Source organism: Octodon degus, unplaced genomic scaffold, assembly GCF_000260255.1.
Source record: "Octodon degus isolate 3935 unplaced genomic scaffold, OctDeg1.0 scaffold00011, whole genome shotgun sequence".
Lineage (NCBI taxonomy): Eukaryota > Metazoa > Chordata > Mammalia > Rodentia > Octodontidae > Octodon > Octodon degus.
In genome coordinates, this window is record NW_004524587.1 from 8135253 (window position 1) to 8159998 (window position 24746).

A 24746-nucleotide genomic window follows, 5' to 3' on the forward strand; every position below is an offset into this window, starting at 1 on the left:
GCACTGGGGAGGCTGAAAACAGGAGGATCACTACAAATCCAAGCTGTGTAGTGAGACCCTGTACCAAATACATTTTTAAAAAAATCAGCTGGGTGTGGTGGTGGCACTCAGGAGGCTGAGGCAGGAGGAGTGCAAATAGTCTGAAGCCAGCCTGGGTTACCCAGAGAATTCAAGAATACAGCCTCAACTACCTAGTAAGATCCTGTCTCAGAACACAAAAACTAAACCAAACCGAAACAAGACAGTGAAAGAAATGCCAAAAGGGAATGGAGATAGTCAGGGGGACTGTAAAGGCCCATCTGGTGCTGGAAAAAGAAGTAAATATCCTGCAGCTACTTGCTGGTGTGGAGCAGATGCCTGTAATCCCAGCACTTGGGAGCCTGAAGCTGGAGAAGTACCAGGAGTTCGAGAGTTCAAAGCCAGTCCTAACTACATATTGAGAGCCTGCCTTTAAAAGCAAACAAAAGAAGAAGAAGGAAGAGAAGGAGAAGGAGAAAAAGAAGATCTTTACCTATGGTGATTGTACATATTTTCCATGACATAATAAGGCATAATTAATACTTATCTTTTTGTATTTAGTACAGGGTCTACAGGGTCTCACTACGTAGATTGGACTTGTAGTGGTCCTCCTGTGTTCAGCCTCCCAAGAGCTGGGATGACAGGCTCACACCACCACGCCCAGTCTTAATGCTGTCTCAGCAAGCCTGGGGCCAGGGCGGGCCTGCATGGCGTGCTGGGGATCGAACCCCAGCCACTGTGCTCTGCTTATGCAGGTGCTTTAGTCCCTGAGCTATCTGGCCAGCCCTAGCATAACTAATACTTAATGAAGCAAAAACTTTTGAAAGCATTTCAAAATGATATTAAAAAAAACAAAACAATCATTTATCCTTAGAGGATGCCAGAGAGCAACTCATTCTGAAACCTGGGAATGAGTCTGGCTTTTATCTTGCATTTTATATTTAAACCAAACTTGAAGACCAGAAATTAGATGAGGTGGGAATGGCGGTAATAACTATAGGTGGAAAAGCAGAGTGAGGAAGCCTGCATCTAAGGAAATCCCAGATCAATACTAAGCGCCTGATGAAAGATACAGAGGGATGGCGAGATAGCTTGGGGGTCCAGAGCGCCTGCTCAGGCAAGCAAGGAGGGACCGCGGTTCGATCCCTGGCACCATGTGCCACACTAGCTCCACCCCAAAATTACCACAGAAGGTAGAAGTTGTGGGACACACATAGTGGGTGAATTGGCAGAAAGTACACGACATTATGTACCTCAAAACATGACGACACAGGAAGCACTCAACTTCTGTAAAAACTATTTGAACCCCACCAAGTACATCGGTGCAAGCCCGTAATCACAGCTTCTCAGATGCTGAGGCAGGAGGATTGAAAGTTTGAGGCCAGCGTGGACAACTTTGCAAGATTCTGTCTCCACATAAAATTTTTTAAAAGGCAAGGGGGTGTTTGTGGATGTAAATCAGTGGTAGAGTATCCCGGACTCAATTCCTAGTACTGTAGAATAAAAACAAACAAAAAAACACAATGAGATCTCTTAATCCAAATGCTAGAAATACCAAAATTGTTTGAAAATGTCAAATGACATCCAAGGATGTGATCAGCCAAATCCAGAACATGGGAAATCTACAGGAGAAGTAACCTCATGTTTTCTGCAAACACAAGGAAAAAGGGAAAGCCACTGGGCACAGTTGCACGCACCCGCGCTCCTCGCTCTTGGGGAGCCAGGTAGGAGGATGAGCGAGGCGAGGGCAGCCTTGATGCTGTATCAGTACTCTCTCCACAAACAATTATCAGAACAAAGAGGAAAGTTATTTATTATGGATTTTAAAGGCCCTCAGAGCTCAAAACTTACTGCAGAGCTACAGAAATCAAGGCAGGCACTGTGGTATTACTGGCGTAAGAACAGACATGCAGTTCTAGGAATGGAGTTGAGCTTGGCTTGGAATGCCAGCACTGTGGGAGGCTGAGGCAGGAGGAACTCAAGTTCAAAGGCAGTTTAGTGACTTATCAAGGTCCTGTCTCAAACTAGAAAAAGAAAAAAAAAATTGAGATGACAGAAATATTAAATCCTTGTGTTTATGGTCAGCTGATTTTAACTGTACTATTTTATGTACTACCTGCACATGACCATTTAGAAGGAGGCTGCTGGATGACAAGATTGATTCTTTTTTTTTTTTTTTTGGCTGAACCGGGGATTGAACTCATGCCCTTGCACTTGCCAGGGAAGTGCTTATTCCACTGAGCCACCTCCCCGGCCCCAAGATTGACTCTTGTGGTGTGACTGTGCTTGTGTCCATGTCATCCTTGTCCCACTTCCAATGGGGTCAAAGCACAAAGCTAATGGAACTAGGACTGCAGATATCTCAAAGAGAAGCTGTGAAATGCTTCCCTTCAGTGGAAAAGTGAAAGTCTACCTAATGAGAAAAACCAGACATGCCAAGGTTCATAAGATCTATGGTTCATTGTTGCTGATTGCTTAATGTGCCTAAATTGTATATGAAATGTTATCATAGCTATGTGTGAACGGGCTGGGGAGGCATAGCATGTAGAGGGTTTGGCATTATCTGGAGGTTCAGCTGGCCCCTGGGGGTCCCGCCATGCAGTATCCCTCAAGCATAAGCAGGAGCCACACGATCCAAGGAAACTGAAAACATTTTTTGATTTTCCTGGCAGCTGTTTGTTTGTTAGTTTTGGTTGATTTCTTTGAGGCAGGGTTTTGCTAGGTAGTTCAGGCTGATCTTGAGCTCACTATGTAGCCCAGCTACTTGAACTCTCAGCGATGCTCTTGCCTCAGCCTCCTGAGAGCTGGGATTATAGGCGTGTACCACTGTGCCCGGCTGAGAATGGAAAACATTGTCACACAAAAGCATGTGCAAGTGTGCAAGTATCATTCATAATTTCCCAAAAGTAGAAATAACCCAGTGTTCGCCACCTAATGAATGGAAAAGAAAATGTGCCATATTTAAAATAAAATATTATTTGGCAAGAAGAAGGAATGGGGTACAGGTGGAGTGGAACACCCCTACTCTGAAAATCTGAAATTCAAAATGTCCCAAAATCTGAAACCTTTTGAATGTGGACATGATAGAAATCCCACACCTGGCTTCCTGTGACAAGTTTTAGTGAAGATGCAGGTGCAGACGAAGTGCTATATAAAGTCGCCTTTGGGCTGTGGGTGTAAGAGGTTCACGTGAAGCATACATGAAGTTCATGCTGAGATTTGGGGTCCACTCTCATCTCATTGATTATGCACATGCAAACATCCCAAAATCCAAAGGAAAAAAGTATCTGAAATCAGAACTAGTTCTGGGTCCCCACACTTTTAATAAGAGAACTCAGCCTGTGTGGCTATGCGCTCTGCCTTAGTCTACTGGGGCTGCCGTAACAAGACACTAAAAATGAGGTGCCCTCAACAGCAGGAAGAAATTTTCTCACAGTTCTGGGGGCTAGAGGTCTGAGCTCAAGGTGCTAGTATGGTGGATTTGTGGCAAAGACTGTACCTACTCTGGATTACAGATGGCTACTTGCTCATTTTTTTTTTTTTCTTTTTTCTGGCAGGACTGGGGATTGAACTCAGGCCCTGGAGCTTGCCAGGGAAGCGCTTATTCCACTGAGTCATCTCTCCAGCCCACTACTTGCTCATTCTGTCACTCTGGGATTTCACGACCCCTTGTTGTGAGCACAGGGAGGGAGGGAGGGAGGGAGGGTGAAATGTGCTCTGATGTCTCTTCTTATAAGAGCACTAATCACACTATGAGGGCCCCATCTTTGTGACCCCCATCTAACCTTCATTCCCAAATACCAGAACCCTGGACACATTTTGCTGTTGAAAGAACCACAGATGAAAAGAACCACGTGATAGATAATTCACTTTATTATTTGAAATGTCCAGGACAGGCAAATCCTTATAGGCAGAAAGGATATTAATGATTGCCCAGGAGTAGGGAGAAGAGAGAACAGAGCCTGACTACTAATTAATTCTTGATTTTAAAGGGATGAAAATGTTCTGGAATTAGATAGTCGTGATTGTTGCATAGCTTTGTGAGTGCCACAGCTAAAAACGAAAACAAATGATAAAAAACTTGCTCTAACACTAAATCATACACTTCGTCATAGTGAATTTTATGGCATGAGAATGTCTTTTTTTTTTTTTTAATTTTATTTATTTATTTATTTAGTGTGTGTGTGGCCAGTTCAGCCCAGCAGGGGGCGGGGCTGGCCGGCATGTGGTGCTGGGGATTGAACCGTGGTCTCTCCTTTTACTTAGCTTAGCTTAGCTTGTTCTAAGGAGGTGCTTTAGACCACTGAGCCATCTCACCAGCCCATCTTTCTTTCTTTCTAATGATATCTTTAAACAAAAGAAAGAAAAAAGACTGAAGGGACACATCAATCAAATGCACTGTACAGCCGGGGAGATGGCTCAGTAGAATAAGCGCTTGCCTGGTACCAGGGCCTGAGTTCAATCCCTGGTTCCACCAAAAAAAAAAAAAAAAAAAAAAGAAAACCTGCAAATGTACTATACAAATGTCCTAACTGGCTCTTGATTTAAACAAAACAACTAAAAAAAGACATTATAAAAAAAAAAGAAAGAGGAAGGATTAAGGAGATAGCTCAGCAGTCTAAGTGCCTCACTGGCAAGCGCGAGGACCTGGGTTCAATAACTGATACTGCATGCCATGCTGGCCACTGAAATGGGGTGTGGTGGCACATGCCTGTAATCCCAGTAATCCCAGTGCTGGGGACGCTGAGGCAAGAGGATCACTATGAGTCTGAGCTGCTCATCGGGACCCTGTATTAACTAAGTAACTAAATTAAATTTTAAAAAGAGGGAAAGCAACATGGATTTTGCATTGAGTTATATTAAGGAGTTATTAATTTGGTGAGGTATAATAATTATATTCTGACTTTATATTTTTGAAATCCTTATGTACTTTATACTTATGTTTTGAAAGTATCCCCAAGAAGAAAAAAAGGTAAAACTGGAATGATAGAATAGTTACAATTCTTGAATCTTAAAAATGGTCATGGACTCTGTCATGTTATTCTATCCTGTTTGTGTTTGGCGATTTACATAGTAAATAGTTGTAAAAATATCAAGTATGGCAAATGAATAGTCTTGATCAGTCTTAAGTTCTAGAAAGTTCATCTCCAACAGAAACATCTGAGTTGGACTCTGGGGAAGTGACAGCAAACTTTGTCCTTGAAGGCTGCTTGGCCTGGGAACGAGCTACATTCTGAAAAGACAATATACCCAAACCACTCCCAGAATGCCCTTTGATTGCAATTGATCTGGCTTTTACAGAACTTTTTTTTTTTTTTTTTTTAAGAAAGAGTCTCACTATGTAGTTCAGGCTGGCCTTGAACTCACTATGTAGCCCAGGCTGGTTTTGAACTCACACCAGTCCTGCCTCAGCCTCCAGAGTGCTGGGATTACAGGCGTGCATCACCACTCCCTGGTTTTATAGAGTATTCTACAGAGTTGATATACCTTTATGTTGTATCACTTAGCTTTTGCTGTGTAACAAACTAGCCCAAAATTCAGTGGCTTAAAGTAAACAAGAAGACTAGTTCTCAGAATTCTGTGAGTTTCCTGAGACCCAGGGCTGACCTAATTGGGCCAGCTGGTCTATCTTGGCCTCAGTCAAATGCCTGGAACCTCAGCAGTGCCTCTTATGAGAGGCTCCTTGGATTATTTACATAATGCAAAGCCTTCCTCAAAACAAGAGAGGACAAACCCAAAGGCACAAGTGTCTTCCTGTTGGGCAAAACAAGTCACATGGCCCAGCCCAGATTCAAGGGTAGAAGGATAGACTTGTTTGCAGAATGGAGTTGTCAAGCTTTAGTCTGACCCAGGCCAGTCCTGCTAATCTCACTGACATTTGATGTGTGGGCCAGAGTAATTCACGTGCTAAATGCATGTGCTCTGGCATTGAAATGTTATTTCCACTGGTAGAATGGGGGTGGCGGGGAACATATTACTCAGAAATATTGATCCTGAGCCTATGGAACTGACTAGAATGAATAGTTCCTGTGTCTGCTTTTGTTTGTCTCCCTTTATCTTTGGCCCAAACTCAGTCCAATTTTTCTGCCATCTCCTCCCTGTCTTGGACATCTATGACTCACTCCTTGTGACAGCTCTTTGTGCCTCCCACAGCCTTAAGGGAATGTGGTTTGATTTGCAGGAGGTGGGGCTGGGTGCCCGGCAGCCTTCAGCCTCAGCCAGCTCCCTCTCCCTCCAGGTCCTCATTCTCTGCCTCTAGGACGTGGCTTGTATGTAGTGCTCAGAGGCCTTTATGGCCCTGTCCTATTTACAGGAAGGTGGCCAGGCTGGCAGGTGACACAATACTCGGTCCACTGGAACTCTTAGTCAGGCCTGGCCTCTCTGGGAGAAGAATGTTCTGGGTGGGTGTAATAGAGCAGTTGCAAGCATGGCCCCAATTCTTCATGCATACGCGTCCCTACCCTTCGCAATGACACTGTGGAGCTCCCTGCACAAAGAATCCACTCCTATCCCCTTGCAATCAATAGAGGTGATGAGGTGATTGTTCTGAGGCGAGGACCTAAGTGGCCTTGACTCCTTTGCTCCATTTCCTGGAACTCACTGCTGCTAGGAGAAGTACAGGGGCTACCCTGCCAGAGCCGAGGCACCCAGGGGAGCTGACCTGGAGCGGCCGGCACCTTGCTGGCCACCGGTGTGAGTGACGCCAGCACGGAGCAGAGCCCAGCCTAGTTCAGCTCAGTTCTGAACAGCCCTGGGTGAGCGCTTCTCCGGGTCAGGGCACAGGCCTGGAGCGAAGCTGCTCTCAGCAGAGCGCAGAAGCAGCAAGGAGGGCGGCTCTGGGGAGAAGCAGCAGCGAAGTCCTAGAGTGAGCAGGTCCTGGTGGCCCCACCTGAGCAGGCATCACAGCGCAGCCCTAGCACAGCAATCCTTCTTAAAAGTTGTTATTTTTTCAGAGTCTAAGTTACCTCTGTACATGAATTACAGAATAAAATTGTTCATTGTGGGGCTACATATGTATTTTTTAAATTTCGTTTATCTATTTATCTATCTTTGGTACTGGGAATCGAACTCAGGACCTTGTGCTTGCCAGGCAGTCACTGTACTGCTGGGCCATCTCCCAGCAGTTGAGAGACAGGGCCTCACTGTGCAGCCCAGGCTGGCCTTGAACTCACAGCGATCCTCCTATTTCAACCTTATGAGTGCTGGGATTACAGAGGTGCATCACTCAGCTTTATTTCTACCCACTCCTCTTCTTCCAGTGATGTGGGAGATTGGACCTAGGGTTTCCTGAGACCTTTATTATCTTTAATTATGAGACAGACTCTTGCTAAGTTGCTAGATTTCCCAGTCTGGATTTGAACTTATCACCCTCCTGCCTCAGCCTCCCAGAGCACTGAGATTCAGGTGTGTGCCACCACGTCCAGCCAGTGTAAATTATAAACAATAGTAAGGCCTTGTCTGTTTCCTTTTTTACTTTCTGCTTTCTTTTCTTTTTTTATTTTATTGAGAAACAAACAGCAATGAGACAGTTTCAAAACAGGTTGGTAGGACAGTTTCAATAATTAATACATTGCATATTGTTGCCTTTGTAGTAGCTATTCATAGTACAAGATGCAGACATGATATCCTGTCCAAACACTATTAGTACAAATCTTTATTCTCATTAAATTAAGAGAAAAATAGATTTATTTATTTATTTATTTATTTTTGCAGTGTCAGGGATTGAACTCAGGACCTTGCACTTGCCAGACAGGTACTTATGCCACTGAGCTATCTCCCCAGCAGTCCACTTTCTGCTTTCCACACACAGGACTGTTAACATTGAAAAGCCATCGTCTATCCCCAACCATCCATCCATGCATCCATCCACACATCCACCCACGCATCCATGCATGCATGCACCCATCCATCCTTGCATTCATCCATGCATGCACGCATGCATCCATCCATCCATGCATCCATCCATCCATGCATCCATCCACACATCCATGCATGCATGTACCCATCCATCCTTGCATTTATCCATGCATCCTCCATCCATCCATCCACACATCCATGCATGCATCCATCCATCCATGCATCCAGGCATGCATCTATCCAGGCATGCATCCATCCTCCATCTTCTTCTCAGTACTATCTCATATCATGACTTCCCACAGGCCCTTATCTTTCACACTCCATCAGGGAGACTCAGCTGTCTGTCACCCCACCCTTCCCCATGCACCTGCCCTCTCCTTGACCCTGGTCCTCCCAGTATCCTGAAGTCATGATTTGGTGGGAATTATATTCATTTTGAAGTTGTTTCTGTGACTTTGAAGGCCTCGTCACCACTGAATTATGAAGATCACTTCGCCTGCACTTCATGTTCCACATGACTGGTCCCTCATGAGCTTCCTGGTGCTGTAAGCCGAGGCGAGGCAGGAGTGGTCTAGTGTTTTCAGCCTTCACTCAGCCTCATCTGAGAGAGGGAAAGGAGGAGGGATGGAGGGAGGAAGGGGGAGAGAGAGAGAGACAGACAGACAGAGACAGAGACAGAGACAGAGACAGAGACAGAGACAGACAGACAGAGACAGGGATGGAGAGATAGAAGGAGACAGGCAGACCCAGACCCTCCAAGGATTAGGGGAGACATTCTTTTGGGGACAGAAAATTCACAGGGTTTCTCTTATATGAGAATGTATATTTTATATGAGAAATATACCTATAATCCCAGCACTTGGGAGGCTGAGGCAGGAGGATGGCTGTGAGCTTGAGGCCAGCCTGGACTATATAACAGAACCTAGTCTACAAAGAACCAAAACCAAGGGCTGGCCAAATAGCTCAGTGGATGAAAGAACCTGATTAGGCAGATGCAGCAGCTGGGGTTCGATCCCCGGTATGCCGTGCTGGCCCAACCCCCACGGGTGCTCTGAGATGGCGATTGAGACTGGGTGTGGTGACGCAGCCTGTAATCCCAGCTCTTGGGAGGCTGAACACAGGTGGATTACTTCAAGTCCGATCTATACAATGAGACATTGTAGACCCTGTAGACCCTTACTAAAATACAACAAAACAAAACAAAACCAAAACCAAACAAAAGTTTTCTTTTGTCTATGACTTCTACTCTGGGTAAAATTTTGGCCATTCTTTTAAGATTATGAAGCACTGTGTGTTAACTACTGTATTTACTGTTATTCTGTAATTATTATTATTATTATTATTATTATTATTATTATTATTATTTTGGCGGTACCAGGTATTGAACTCAGGACCTTGTGCTTACCAGGCAAGCACTTATTCCACTGAGCTATCTCCTCAGCAAAGCCGAACAGAGCTGGTCTGGTAGGGCATGTGGAGTTGGGGATCAAACTGACTGGGTTTGCCCAAGCAGGTACTTAAACAACTGAACTAACTGGCAAGCCCCCTGTAATTATTTTGTTATAAAATTTGGTTTTATTTTTTCATTGGCCAATAAGAAGGCTTATGGGCTCCTAAGCAGGCCTCACTTGCCAGGGAAGGGCCCTGACTCCCTTGACCCCTGTCTGACACAGGCCTGTGCTAGGGGCCTGGCTTCTGTCACCAGGCAACTTTGGGGGCCTCTTTGACTTTCTCTCACTGCTCCCATTTATATAGGGTTGGGGGGACAGTTGATCCGAGGTTCAAGACTTGATACAGGCCAGTGGACGTGCCACCCCCCTCTGGTATGCACACGTGTGGTTTTATCAGGGGCCAGCGGCATTTAAGATGTATGCCAAGGCTCAGGACCAGCCTTGCTGGTGGCCGTGAAGGCTGCCAGGGGCTGTGGGGCTGGGCTGGGCAGGGCAGGGAGCCTAAGATGGATGGAAACTTCTGTCCACACCAAAACCTGTACGCCAAGGTTATGGTGGTGGCTTTGCTTATTACCATCAGGAGCTGGGCACAGCCTAGATGCCACTCAGGTGGGTGGACAAATAATGGTCCATCCACACAATGGACCATTGCTCAGCAAGGGACAGGAGGGGAGCACTGACATGTGGGAGGGCTCTGCAGAGCCCTGAGCATGCAGGCCAGGCCCAGGGAAGCAGTGAGGGGAGAGAGGCTGCTGCTCATCTGTGTGGATGGGTGGGCCAGGTGGGAAAGTACTGGCTGGAAACCAGATGGCCACACTTGGGGTTGGGCAGGATGAGGTGTTTGTGCTGGAGGGACCCTGGGCAGTTTCTCTGGAGGTGTGGAAATGGTTTGTGGCTTGATTACTTATTGTGGTTCTGTGGTTTTATACATTTGCCAAAATTCTTAGAACTGCATGGGAAAAAGGTGAATTGTTTGGAAAATATATCTTAATAAACCTGAAAAAAAAAAAAAAAAAAACCCAACCCATCAGCAGCTGAAAGAGTAGTGTTTGCAGTGCACACTGCAGGCAGGGAAGCTGCCAGGGGCCAGGATGGAACCTAACGCCTGGGACAGCAAGCAAGCCACATCTGGGGACAAAGGGAAGCACTTCTGGTTCATGGTGTGTGAGCGGCCCCCAAATCCTACCTGGTTCCCTCCACACCCTCAAGCTGTGTCCATTCCCCACACCACAAGGGAGACAGAAGCTCAAGGGCTCAGGCGAGAACCCAGTCATGGGGGCTGGGGAGGTGGCTCAGTAGAATAAGCACTACTTGGCAAGCACAAGGGCCTGAGTTCAATCCCCGGTTCTGCCAAAAAAATGGCAACCAACCTGAAATCTTGTCATACTTCTCACGAGCTGTGTGATTCTGACCTTTGTGGGCCTCAATTTCCCCGCTGATAAAAAGCTTTTTGTGGTCTCATTACATAGTTCTGAGGATTTAATGAATGTAGAGTCCTTGGCCCTGCGTCTAGAACATTGGAAGCTCAGGAAGAGTCCTAAGGGTTCCCATCTTATCACAGGGCTGCCAAATCTAGTTGAAAAAACACATATGACATGTATGTTACATATATTGAATATTATATGTCACACATATATTACGTCCAACTGATGTGAAATAGAAGATAAACAATGAATAATTCGTTTTGTTTTGTTTGTTTTTGAGAGAGACTTCTGTGTCTAGTCAGGCTGGCCTTGAACTCTCAGTGATCCTCTTGCCTCAGCCTTGACACCACCACACCTAGTATCAATGAATAATTTTTAGCATAAGTATATCCCATGTAATATTTGGGACATACTTATGCTAAAAATAATTCACGGCACAATTATACTACAAGGAGTGTTTATGTGGAATTCAGAGGTAAGTAGACAATCAGAACTTCCCCTGGCAGGGGAGGTGCCTTCAGGAGGGGACCTTGTCTGGTGATGGAGGTGGATCGCCTGGTGCTTCTCCATCTTACCTACAGCCCAAGTCCCTGCCGGCTTCACCTGGTATCACCTTGTGCAGGCAGCCTCTGGGCCGTGCGCCCACTGCTTGTGCGTTCTTGGTTTGCTTTTGTTCCCGCCTGAGGCTTCCAGCCAGCCACTGTCACTGTCACTCACTCCTGGCTGGGGCAGCCTTTCCGGTGTCTTGAAGTCATGTCTTGCGTGTGAGCCTGTGTCCCTGGACGGGTGGCCGGCTGCCAGGGGAGGGTGTCGGGGTGCGGGCAGCAGTGTGGTGGGCCCTCCGTGCCTGGCTGCGGGCTGAGTGGCAGCGCAGCTCTTACATAATCAGTTTCTCTCCTCCTCCTTTTTCCAGAGCCAGACTTCACACTGAGCAGCTGCAGTCGGGGAAATCAGAGAAAGCACCATCCAGCCGGAGATTCCAAGGGACCTGCTGGGGACTCTGTTCTTCCTCTTCCTCAGGAAGGAAGGAAGACCCTGAGGCCACCTGCTGGCACCAGCTCCTGGGCTGCAATGGGACCAGGAGCCACCGCCCCCAGGCTGTCCTCTGCCCTGCCAGGCAGATAGGGCAGCTGTGCCCAGGAGGATCCACCCTCCACCTGCTGTCTGGCACCTCCTCCCGGCTGGCCTTTCCCGGACTTCGTGGCCACCTTTGCTGACCCGAGGCCATGTAGGCACTGCTCAGGCCTTTGCACACACGACTGGGGACAGCGCCTCTGCTCTCAGGGGACCCAGTGCACCACCATGCCCTGGGGACTCACCTGGCTGCACTGTGAGTACTGGGGTCCCTGGAGACCTTCCTGGGAGGCCTTGGGCCAGAGCGGGCTCTGCTGTAGCCATGGCAACCAGGGTGTTCTTGATGGTGAGAAGTTCAGATGCTTCCAGCCCCGCAGCCTTGGGGACAGGGACTCTACAGCTGCCCTTTGCCCTGCCTGCCACTGACCCCAAGCTCAGAAGGGCAAGCTGGGCATGAGCCAGGCTGGGAGGCTGTAGTCAGTGGCTCAGAATGGGGAGCCACTGTGGTGGGTGGTAGCATTTCAGCCTGTAGGCACATTGGCACTGGGGAGCACGGTAAGGTGGAGGTGGCAGACAGGGGATTTCTGTCCTCTCTGGGTGTGGCCAGTGGGGGTGGGGTAGGGGCCAGGGACCCAGGACGGGTGGGACACATGCATCCAGGAGCTTGGGAAAACAGCTCTCTCAAACCCTCCCTTTGTGACAGAATGAAAAAGCAGGAAGATAACAGTGCTGTCTATAAAAAGAAAAATAAGTTAAAATGGGTACAGGAATAAAAAGGGAAGAAACTGGAGAGCTGTCATGCCTGCTGGGTGGGAGGCCGGACCACACTCCCTGCGGACCCCCAGGCCCTGTTAGTGACACTCATGGAACACATTTCTCTGGACTTCCCAGGGTCCCCTGAGAGTGCAGCTGGCCCAGAGCTAGGTGTCCAGGGATGACCCAGAGTTCTGGGTTTCCGGGTGTTGAGCAGGGGAAGCAAGCGTGAGTGAGGTGCCCCCCACTCCCGCCTGGCACTGTCCACTGAGGCAGGCTCAGGGTTTAGGCCACAGCATGGGCCTGAGAGGGAGGTGGCTGAGCCCTTGAAAGGGGGCAGAAAGTTCCAGAGATCCCAGTGAGCCCTGGGGCTGCGGTCTCCATTGTGGGTTGAGAGAATGAGGGTCATTCCCAAGGTGGAGGGGTTGTGAGAGGAAGAACGCTCCAGGAGGCAGCTCTCCGGGCTGGGCCAGGATCTGCTGGGCTGCAGGGCAAGTTGGTGGCTCAGGACAGCAGAGTGTGCTCTCACTGACCTGGGTCCCCGAGATGTGAAGGCTGGGTGTGGGCCAGGCACGCACCCTCCCAAGGCTCTGTGGAGGCTCCTTCTGTCACCTCCTGCTGCTGACAGCTCCCAGTGTTCCGCTATTTGTCAGCACCATTTGTCCCTGTCTTTGGCCGGCCTTTCCTTCTGCGTGTCTGTGTGACTCTGTGTCCCCTCTTCTTATCCGGACACCAGTCACTGGAGTTAGGCCCTGGGTGTTTCCTTCCGGAGACCCTTCCCTCAGTGACATTCTCAAAGACCCTCTTCCCCAGTAAGGTCATATTCTGAGTTTCCAGGGGATACAGATGGGGAGGAGGAATGTGTGAGTGAGGGTGGGGGTGACAAGCCTCATCTGTCACTGCACAGAGAACTGTCTTGGGGAGGACATGGGTACCCCCACTATCACCACCACCCAGACCAGGTAACCAGCAAGGGAGAGACTTACATGGATCTTTTTCAGCCTCTGCTTCCATTTTGCTGCTTCTTGTCATTGGAGGAGGACAGGCAGAAGGGCTTCCTCCTCAGGGCCAGGAGTGTGCCTGGCTGTATGGGCCATGGGGTGACAAGTGGTCACAGCAGTTATAGAATGGGGGACTATGGTGGTGGGTGGCAGCATTTCGGCCTGTAGGCACGTTGGCACTGGGGAGCATGGTGGGGTGGAGGTGGAGGTTTCGATTGTCCTGTTCCTGCCAGGTCTCCTGTTTCTCCTGGTGGAGGCATCAGAAAAGAAGCTGAAAATGAGAAATGGTGGCCCAGCTGCAGACTTCAGGGATGCTGGCCCCACACTTTCCTGGGACAGTAATGTACCCACATGGGCCAGGTGAGGGGCTGTGGCCCTTCAATACCCAGCCCCAGTCTTGAGGCCACACAGTACACAGGTCCTGAAGGTTCTGGAGGGACACAATGACTGGAGTAGGACTTGGGGATGGAGTGGACAGCCTTCAGTGACTGCCACACCCAGTAGAGATAGGAACACCCCCCCATTCTTTTGTGTGTGTGTGTGTGTGTGTGTGTGTGTGTGTGTGTGTGTGTGTAGGGCGGGTTAAAACAGTCTCTGTATAGCCCAGGCTAACCTCAAACCTGAAATCCTCTTCGCTTAGCTTTTCCTGAGTGCTAGGATTATAGCCATGCCTCACCACACCCAATTTAGAAACATTCTTTTTAATCCGATGGAAATTTGGATTTCTCTGTGGAATCCCCGTGGGTCAGGTACGGACCTTGAGATACCAGTTACTCCAGGTCTGTGGTTTTGTTTTGTTTGTAACACTGAGGACTGGGCCCAAGGTCTGCACCTCCTGGCCACGCACTGTATCTCTGAGCTACACCCCAGGCCTAACCTGTGGTCCCTGAAGTGTATCCCAGGACCAGTGGTCACAGTTCCATCTGGACACTTGTCCCAAAGGCATATTCTCTGGCCCTATCCCGGACCTGCTAGATCAAAGACTTTGGTTAGGATTGGGCTATCAGGGCCTCAGCCAGCTCCCCAGGGCAGTCACACGCCAGCTTCTGGTTCCAGAGTTGGAGGTGAATCCAGAAATTCAGACCTGCAAACTCAGCCAAGGGAATCACACTCTGGGCACTGGCAGTAGGAACTCATGCCAGGGTTAAGGGCCTGGCCAGGTAATGAATGTGCTAGGCACGTGATGCTGAGGCAGAGGTTGAAGGTGCTGCTATAAGCAGGGGAGACCCAGGGTTGGGGGAAAGAGTCCCAGCAGGCCTTTGGAAGGGGTCAGCAATGTGAGGGCAGCTAGGTCAGGAATCATCCTGACCTCTAGGATCGGGTGCCAGGTGGAGAGGTTTTGTGATTTGGAGATGGAAAACAGGCTGATGTCGAAGAGGGCCACACTGGTATGGTTTGGGCTTGTCTGTTCCTTGGCCACTACTGTGCCAGGTACATGGGGAGAGGGGAAGTGTGGTGCAGACTATCACCAGCTTGAAACCTTGCCAAGTGTGGTTCCTAAGGGTCTGCGGAAGGGGGGAAGGGGCTGCAGCTCACACAGGGCTCAGGGTCGAGGAAAGAGTTCTGTGAGGGGCCCTGGTGGGTGCAAAGGCCCAGGGGGTGGCAGGAGCCAAGGAGGGGAGGGAAGGACATACCTGCCGGGTAAAGTGGCCAGGCCAGTGAAGGACAAAAGCTTCCAAGTTCAAGTCAATAACTTCTGAGGATAACCCACTAATATTATAAACTGCTAGAGAGTGTTAGATTGTTTAGTTGAATAGAAACACTTATAGTATTTAAATGCCAATAGAATATTCACCTCTGACAGGACAAAAAAAAAAAATTCACCTCTGACAGGACAAAAAAAAAAAAAAAAAAAAAAAAGAGAGAATACAAAGGAAAGATCATTTTGTATTTATATATACAAAATATTTAGGGTAAATTTACAGCTACTTTCGCTCAATTCAATAAGAAAGAGGTGAACTAATAATGTTTGGACAGAATATCCTGTCTACCTCTTGTACTACGGATAACCACTAAGAAGATAACAATGTATAGTGTATTGATTATCAAAACTGTCCTATTAATCAGCTGTGAAACTGTCTCATTCATATTTCTCAATAAAAAAGAATTGAACAAAAGAAAAAACAAAACAAAAACAAAAACAAACGCTTCCAAGTTGCCAGGAAGTGAGTGGGGAAAGTCTGATCAGTAATTCCTACTCCTAGCAGGGGTGGGTCAGGGAGGTATCCCAGCCTGCCTGGCTACTTTTGCAAAAACCCAACCAAAAAAGTGAGGATTTATTACCTCTGACAATAAGAATAAGAATAGATATTGATCATAGGGGATCACAAATGTCCAGCGAAATATAAAGGACATAAACTCCCGTAGAGATTTGGTACATTTCTTTCTACAATACTTTTCACACAAGCTCATGGAAGCAAGGAACAAAATTCAAGTCCGGCTATGCATGTGGATGGTGTCAGGTCGTGCTTTTATTTTTATTTTATTTTCCAACACTACTGGATATTGAGCCCAGGGCCTCGGCACTTCCACTCTCTCTGATAGTTTTTTTTTCCTTTTTTTTGTAGACAGGGTCTTGCTAAGTCACTGAGCTGCCTGCCTGACCTTGAACTTGCTGTCGTCCTACCTCAGCTTCGCAGAGTGCAGGGATCGCAGGAGTGTGCCTTTCTGCTCTGCTAGATCGTGCTTTTTCCAAATGGCACTAGGCAAATCTGAAGTATTTTTCTTATCACATAAATGTATCATTCCTTGAAAATGTGATTTTTATTAGCTGCATTCATTCATTCATACGTAATGTCTTGGCCACTTCCAGATTTTCACTATTACAAACCAATGTTACAGCAATAAGTCTTTATTCATAAATATTGTGGTTACTACTCTCTTTCTTGCTTTCCTTCCAATTTATAGAGTTTAGTGGGCCAAAGGGTGTGGCCTCAATTACATCGGTTAATAATAAAACTTGCCTAATTGCTTTCTAGGATAACACCTTCTTCACTACTTGGCCAGTACCAGACTGTTTTTTTTTTTTTTTTTTTTTCCAGTACCAGGGATTAAACTCAGGACCTTGTGCTTGCCAAGCAAGTACTTACTCTATTGAGCTATCTCCCTGGCCCCAGCACCAGATATTACTAAAACAAAACAAGTACACAAAAGCCTTTCCATTTTCATTTTGACAGACTAAAAAATTGGCATCTCTCTCTATTTTTTAAATGATTGGGGATTGACTCCAGGGCTTTGAGTGAACTAGGCAAATTCTCTGTCACTGAGCTACACCCCTAGCCTTTTTAATTTTTAATTTTGTGACACTGGCTCAACTAAGTTGCCCAGGGCGGCTTGGACCTCCTTTTACTTCTTGAGAAGTAAAGGTACTTCTCAAGTGAAGTACCTTTGAGAAGCCAGGACTGTGAGCTTATGCCCAGCTTGGTGTTTTAATGTGAATTTCTTTATTTTATTAATGAGCTTGATCTTTTTGTACATCTTCCCCTTTTACATTCTGTTCTTTCTGCTCTGATCTACTTAACCCCTACTCATTTTTACTGCAGATTCAGATATTTTTTCTGTCCAGAGCAGTGGAGATCCCTAAGGTTGTTTTTGAGGTCGCAGTGACCCCTAGTGGTAAAGGCCGCTTATTGGCTGCAGGTACAGCCTCCCTGAGATCTGTTTAGCTTCCCGCAGCCACAGGAGCAGGACATCAGATAGAGCAGGGAAGAGAGTAGCTTAGGTTAGCGTTGGAACTAGAATCTGCGTCTGAGTCTCCAGATGGAAAATCCAGCAACAGGCTTTGAAGACGTGTCAGCAACGTGCTGAGGTTGCAGCGAAAGGGAGGCTGAGCCTGTGTCGTGGGGTGGGAGCTGGGGAAAGACTGGAGAGCCTGTGTCGTGGGGTGGGAGCTGGGGAAAGACTGGAGACCAGCCTTGGGGTGCTTCCCAGTGGACCCGTGGTGTAGGCACTGCGCACCATGGGGATTGCTCACAGTTGCCTGTCCTTGCTGGTCTGGGCCTCAGGCCTGGGAAAGAGTCGTTGGGTGGGAAGGGTCCCTGGGGCGCCTGCGGCCATCTGTCCCATGTGTTCTCGTAACTTCAGAAAATGGATGACAGTGGGCACAGTTTGGCATGCCAGGCCGGTGGGGGCATGGTGCCTGGTGCTCATGTGCTTTTGTTGGGTGTGATCCACAGGTCTTGGGATCCTCCTTGGTGTGGCTTTGGGGAGTGAGGATTTGGAGGTGTGGCCTTTGACCCAGAATAAGGAGTGCTCTGTCACCGGCTTCCTGCGGGACAAGCTTCAGTACAAGAACCGGCTTCAGTACATGGTATCTACATGTGCACCAGCCGTGTCCCTGTTCCCAGGCCCCAAGGCTCACCTGGTGCACGGCCCTGGACATTGAGGGTCTCCTTGGCCTGTGTCAACCCCAAGGCCCTGCCCTTCGCTGTCCACCGTGCCCCAACTCCTAAGCATATGTCCAGTCTGCACACTGTCCCCTCCTTCTGTCTCCCAGAACCCCTGTCCCCCTCCCAGACCTCACCTTCTGTTGCTGGAGTGGACCATAGCAACTCCTCGCAGGCCCCAGGCGCTCGTTCCCGGCCGAGACAAAGACCTGACCGAAATGCTTGACTCCTCTCCGAGAGCTGGCTCTATATGTCTGCTTTTAAAAATGGTTTTCTTGAGAGAGAACTCACAATCCACAGGACCTACCTGCTTGCGTTGTACAGCAGGGTGGCTTTTGGTGACCACAGAGTTGTGCGACTCCCAGTGCAGTAAGCTTGACAGCACGTCCCTTGCCCAGACGCTTGACCTTGGGCCTGAATCTTCAGCCTCACCAGGGAGGTGGTGGTCTTTGGTTTCACTTGGCCCATGTCTGTCTTTGGTGAGGCTGAGAACCAGGAATGTTTTCTCCCCAGCAGACCCCACTGCCATCCCGGGGCTGGGCCTGGGCCCCTCTCCGACCTCAGCATCATCCGGAGTTAGGGGGCCATCTACGCTGCATCTGTCTCTTACCTTGTGGTTTATCTCATCTCTCCTAGAAATACTACTTCCCCATCAACTACCGGATCAGTGTGCCTTATGAGGGGGTGCTCAGAATTGCCAACATCACCAAGCTGGTGAGGGCCCACGATCCTGTCCCTGCCCTTGCCCCAGCCCAGGGTTCTCCCAGTGGGGGTGTGGGGGTCCCCTTGCAGGGGATGGGTGGTCACAGCTCCTAGGCTGTGGGTTCCAGGGACTCTTCTATCCCTGCAGCAGAGGGTCCAGGTGAGCGAGCAGGAGCTGCGCTGCCTGTGGGTCTTGGTGAGTCTTAGTGCCGTCGAATCGGTGCAGGCCGTGCTGCTGGAGGGCCACCCGTCCTGGAGGTACCTGGGGGACGTCCAGAAGCTGCTGCTGAATGTGCAGCAGGGCCTTGTGGTGAGCAGGGTGCTGTGCGGAGGGCATGGGGGCTGGGAGGCCAGAGGGGGGCCCTGGGGTGTCCTGAGGGTGGGGATGGGCAGGTGTGCAGGAAAGGAGCCTGGAGAAGAGGGGGAGCCAGCAGCGGGGCAGGTGGGGAGCCTGAGGTGATTCCAGGCCGTGCAGAGCAGGTCACAGGGGGCTCTGACGTTACTTTTCTCTTTTCTTTTCCTTTCTTTTTTTCCTTCTCTTCTCTTTTTCTTTTTCTTTTGCATTGAACCCAGGAACTTTGCTTTGAACTATATTCCCAAATATTGTCTTATTTTGTTTAAAACAGTATTGCTGGGCCATGGAGATAGCTCAGTGGTCTAAGCACCTGCTTAGGCAAGTGCAGGGACCCGGGTTCAATCCCTGGTACCACATGCTGTGCTGACCCCTGAACCCTGGGTGCCCTGAGCTGGCCACCAAGACCGGGTGTGGAGGTGCATGCCTATAATCCCAGCACTGGGGAGGCTGAGACAGGAGGATCACTATGAGTCCAAGGTGTGTAGTGAGACCCTGTACCAAATACATTAGAAAAACAAAACAACAACAACAACAACAACAACAAAACAATCAGTACTGCTAAGTGACTAAAGTGCCTCGCTTGGGCTGGAGCTCAAAGTCTTTCTGCCTCAGCTTCCCAGAGTGTGCCACCTGGCCTGGAGGAATTTTTCTATGAAGAAAGGCTAAGAAGCAAGGCTCCTTTGTGGGAAGAAAGAGCAGGTGGCGCATGGCACAGGATTTTGGAAGGCAGTGAGACTGTTCTGTGTAACATGTTAATGGGGCACATGACAGCATGTGAAGAAAAATAAAAGTTTCCTTCTCCCGCATCAGAGTTGACCCAACCTCTCGGGAAATGTCCTCTATAAAACCCAAGTCATTCTAAAAAGTACAGCAAGGAATCATCGTGTCCTGGGAAGACCGCCTGTCCCCACCAGCTGGCTGTGGCCCTGGGTTCACACTGGCCTGGGACCCACCTGCCGCCCAGCTCCACCAGCTGCCTGGTCTCATCTGTTGGCCAGGCTGAGAGGATCTGGTACCAACTCTGAGCATCTGGGGATGAAAGCTCGAGGAGCAGCAGCAGCTGTTTTTGCAGCTGCCTACGACCAGCCCAGCCAGGACAACCCAAAGGGCCCGTGAGGCCCTGCTGGCTCCTGATGGCTCCTGGGGTGATTGGGGTATGGAGGGGACATTTTCACCCTTGGTTTTTTTCTCAGGAGCATTTCTGGCTGAAAACAAAGAAGTGGGAACAGAGAAGAGGCCCTCCACCCTGCCTGCCAACGGCTGGCCTCTCATGATTAAAGCAATGCACTAGGGTTTCTTTTATTATCTAGGCCTAGCTAGCTTATTTTTATTTTTATTTTTATTCTCAGTGCTGGACACTGAATTCCTGAACTACACCTCAGCCCTGTAGCTGTACATCTCCCTTCTTCTTCCTCATCCTTCTTCTTTCTTCTGTTATTTCTTCTTTTTTTTTCCTTCTCTTCCTTCCTCTTTTCTTTTTTCCTTGTTTTATGAGACAGGGTCTTTCTGTGTCATCTAGGCTGGCCTTGAACTCACCATGTAGCCCAGGGTGGCCTCAAACTCACAGCAACCCTCCTGCCTCAGCCTCCCGAGTGCTGGGGTTTTGGGTCCGCACCATTTTGCTTTGTTTACTTCTCTCATCTCACACTGTCAGTGTTGTGTGACTCGGCTTTTAAGATGGATCACACTTAGAGAAGAAGCACCCTTCAGATTTTCTTTGCTTATAAATCTTCCAGTGGTCCTATAATGTAGAAGGTCTGGCTTGGCAAGTGGGTGACAGTTGCTTCCAGTTACTGTTTCACCCCTGGGTTTCAGATTCATCACTTTTTTTTTTTAAAGATATTTTCTAATACTGGGGATTGAAGCCAGACCCAGCATATTGAACTGCATCCTCATCCTTTTTAAATTTTGAGACAGGATCTCACTAAATCCATGTTTCCCAGGCTGGGCTTGAACTTGCAACCTCCTGCCTCAGCCTCTAGGAGTGCTGGGCTCACAGGCTATGCCCTGGCAGATCTGTCAGTTGTAAGAAGTGTTCGGGGCTGGAGAGATGGCTCAGTGGTCTAAAGCACCTACTTAGAACAAGCTTAGCAAAGCTCAGGGACTGCGGTTCAATCCCCCAGCACCACATGCCAGCCAGCCCCGCCCCCTGGTGGGCTGAGCTGGCCACACACACACACAAATAAATAAAAATTAAAAAAAAAAAAAAGAAGTGTTCGGAATGAAGTCTTAAATGGAACCCACAACAGCTGTAGACTGGTTCCATGACTTGCTGTTATGCCTCCATCTACTTAGAGATGCCTGGAGTCTGAGTCCACATTGTTCTGGTCCTACATTTCCTTCCTTTTTAAAAATTCGGTTTCCTGACCAGGACTGGTGGCACATGCCTGTAATCCCAGTGCTGGGGAGGCTGAAAAGAGGAGGATCACTATGAGTCCAAGCTGCGTAGTGAGACCCTATATCAAATACATTTTTTAAAAAAAGTTTCCTTCAGTAAATAAACACAAAGAAGGTTCTCGTTAGAGACCAAGGGGGTTTGTCCTTCAAGGGAGCATGCTTTATAATATAAAATCTGCCATTTGACCTCTTTTAAGTTGTGCAGCTTAGTGGTATTAGTTATGTTCACAGGGCTAGGCAACAATCACGTCTGCCCATTTCTAGAATCTTCTGTTACCCCAAAAGGAAACTACCCATGAAACATTCGCTCTCCATTTTTTGTCTTTCTGCACCCCTGGGAACCTGTAATCTGCTTTTGGTCACCATGTATTTGTCTCTTCTCAGTACTGCGTAAAGTAGAATCATGCCTGGTCAGAATCCTTTCATTTGTGGTGGCTTGTACTTGGCATATTTTCAGAATTTGTGCATTGGTCCCAGATCTCTGGGAGGCTAAGGTAGGAGGGTAGCAGGAGGGGTGGGATTTCCGGGTCACGTGGTAATCCAGCTTGGCTTTTTCTAGGGTACTGTAACAAATGAAGCCAGACTTAGGGCACAAATTGGCTGGGTGCAGTGGCACATGCCTGTAATTCCAGGGAATTGGGAGGCTGAGGCAGGAGGGCAGCAAGCTTGAGTTCTACCTGGACAACTTATTGAGATCTTGTCATGAAACAATAAAATAAAATAAGGAGAGCTAGGTGTGGTGGCCTGTGCCTATAATCCTAACCCCCAAGAGGCTGAGGCAGGAGGATTGCTGGGAGGCTTTGAGACCCTAGTTCTAAAATGAAGAAACAAAGAAACAAACAAACTGAACCTCCCCTGCCTGCCAGAGAGGTGCGACCTAGTTCATAGGCTCCTGGTCACAGGAAGTCTGGGGTAGCACTAGGCCAGTGACCCCACTGAGTGGCATGGCTCCCATCTGTCACTGGTTCTCATGGTTTCCTGCTTTTCAGAATGTGAAGATCAGCCCCAGGGTGGAAGCTGTGTTGTTGGCCCTCAATACCCCAGGCCTGAAGCTGGTGAGGCCCAAAGCCCTGCTGGACAACTGCTTCCGGGTCATGGAGCTGCTGTACTGCTCTTGCTGTAAGGAGCCCCCAGTGGGTGGGGCTGGGATGGCAGGAGGCCAGGGTCTGGGCCCTTGGGGGATACACTCTGTTCTCCAGAGTGACAGACTATTTCTGGAAGCCGAGATGGCTCTGAGTAGAGACCAGAAAGAATGCATGGCTTGTAGGTGCCTGTCATTTGGGAGGCTGAAGCAGCGGGATCACAAATTCAAGGCCAGCCCAGGCAGCTTAGCAAGACCCTGTCTCAAAATAAACATTAAAAAAGGCCTGGGAGGGCTGGGAAGATAGCTCAGTGGCATAAGCACCTGCCTTGCAAGCACAAGGTCCCAAGTTTGATCCCCAGTCCTCCCTAAAAAACCAAACAAAAAAAGGCCTGGGGGAGGTAGTAACAACCCTTTCTGCATTCAATTCTCAGTTAAAAAAAAAAAAAAAAGTGGCAAGGCTGGGCTGGCCCTTCGTCTCCTGCAGCCTCTCTTTTCATCCCTTACAGGTAAACAAAGCCCCATCCTAAACTGGCAGGACTGTGAGGTGCCAGGTCTTCAGCCACGCAGTGCAGAGCCCTCATTGCAGTGTGTGGCCCCCCAGTTGTACCCGGCACCCTAGAAGCCCTCCACCTCCTACCTGGCTCCCTGGGCTTAAGTGTGGGGCCTGTTCAGGGCCCAGGGCTGAGGTCTCTCAGCTTGAGCTGCCTGACCCCATGTGCAGACAACTGGTGAGTCCCGGGAGTTGGGCTGGCCTGAGACTTCTCACCCTTTGGAGAAGCCCTTTGTCAGAGCTGGGCTCCACTTCTGCCTTCCCACCTGGCTGTCCCCCAGAGAGTGGCAGGGAGCTGCGTGTCCCCTGGCTGTAGGTGGTGCTGAAGTCTCCTCTGGTCAGTGTAGCCAGAGCTGCGCTTCCAGGCAGCAGGTGGAGGCGGGGACCGTGTAGGACTCCAGGCCTCACCGTGGCCCTCTAGCCAGGTGGCACTGACGGTGGAGCCAAATGCCACATCTTGCCACAATGGATGCTCTCCTAGTTACCTTTTTCTATTAAACAGCCGCTTGTTTTGTTTTGTTTGGCTTGCTTTGCATCTGCGATGGTGAACCTGGCCAGCCAAGGGCAAGCGGGCGGATGAAGGGTATGGCCAGTACAGCCCTGGGCTGGTGGTTGGCATCTGGGCTTCCATGGATGGAGCGTTACCTAGGGACATTCGAGGGTTAACAGTCCTCCCAGCCCTGCCCCAGTCTGTGGCACCTCAGCAGGCCCGAGGGGCGAGGGGCGTCTGAGGTGTGTGTGTCAGAGTGCCAACAGTGACACTGGCGATCTTCTCTCACTCACCCTGGCTGCCCAGAGAGCCCCCAGCAAGAGAAGCAGAGTGGGAACATCTCAAATACCTAGGTCCAGGCCGGAGCCCTGGCTATGCCTGTTCCTGTGCCGGTGAGACCTGGGGTGACCATGGCCAGGCTGCAGGGGCGAGAGGGGGGCAGGGAAACAAGGCGGAGGCAGGGGTGTTAATTACAGTACAACTTTATTAATACTGGAATCTTCACAGTGCATTTGTTACTTGTAGCAGTGACTATTTAAATCAAGGGGAGGATGGAGTGAAGAGGGCGGGGAGGAGAGAATTTATCCAAAAACAGACAGAAAGAAAAGAAACAAAATGGTCCAGATGGGATGAAGGGGGTGGGAGAGTGGAGTCGGGAGGAAAGGGGTGAGTGGGCACCAGGAGGGGCAGCCTGGGGCAGGGAAATAAATTAAAAAAAAAAGGGACAAGTTAACAACAGCACCAGAAAAGTTACTTCAGTCAAAAGACGCTTTTGAAAAGAATATTTCTCTGTACAAAATGAAAAATAAAACGAATGTAGAGTGACAGACCACCCCAAACCAAAGTTTGTGACAGGGGATGGTTGGCTCGGATCCCAAGGGGGGTAGGCCTACGAGGTGGTCACTAAATGATGAGAAGGTGGTGGGCAGTCACGGGACAGACGAGGGATGGAGTATGTACAGCCAGGGACTCGGTGGGGAGGGCGTGGTGGAGTGTGGGAACCACCCTGCCCCTCCCTGGGAGGCCTTCAGCTTCCCTCCCCAGCAGGGTGGCTTGTCATAATGACCACCACTGTGACCCCCCCCCCAAGGCAGTGAGCGCATCCTTGAAGGGAACCCTAGGACCTGCCTGTACCCCCAGTGCAGAGGCCATGCCTGCCCACTCTGCTGTCCCCTCCCACATCCTGCATCCCCTGCTATCTGCTG

General features: G+C 49.1%; 1 protein-coding gene across 4 annotated transcripts in view; it reads left to right on the forward strand.

Moving 5' to 3' along the window:
- The window catches only part of Il34 (interleukin 34), an 83256-nt gene that overhangs the window by 57667 nt on the left and 843 nt on the right, over positions 1–24746 (forward strand). Inside the window, exons 2-7 of one of the 4 annotated variants that reach the window (XM_004626002.2) lie at positions 11664–12080; positions 17754–17887; positions 18600–18677; positions 18814–18975; positions 22407–22536; positions 23008–24366. In XM_004626002.2, the coding sequence (XP_004626059.1) occupies positions 12053–12080; positions 17754–17887; positions 18600–18677; positions 18814–18975; positions 22407–22536; positions 23008–23120 (645 nt within the window). In that variant the 5' untranslated portion in view covers positions 11664–12052 and the 3' untranslated portion in view covers positions 23121–24366. Of the gene's footprint in view, positions 1–11663; positions 12081–17753; positions 17888–18599; positions 18678–18813; positions 18976–22406; positions 22537–23007; positions 24367–24746 lie in introns of those variants that run through there. The other 3 variants (XM_023709165.1, XM_023709163.1, XM_023709164.1) reach the window with 3 other exon arrangements.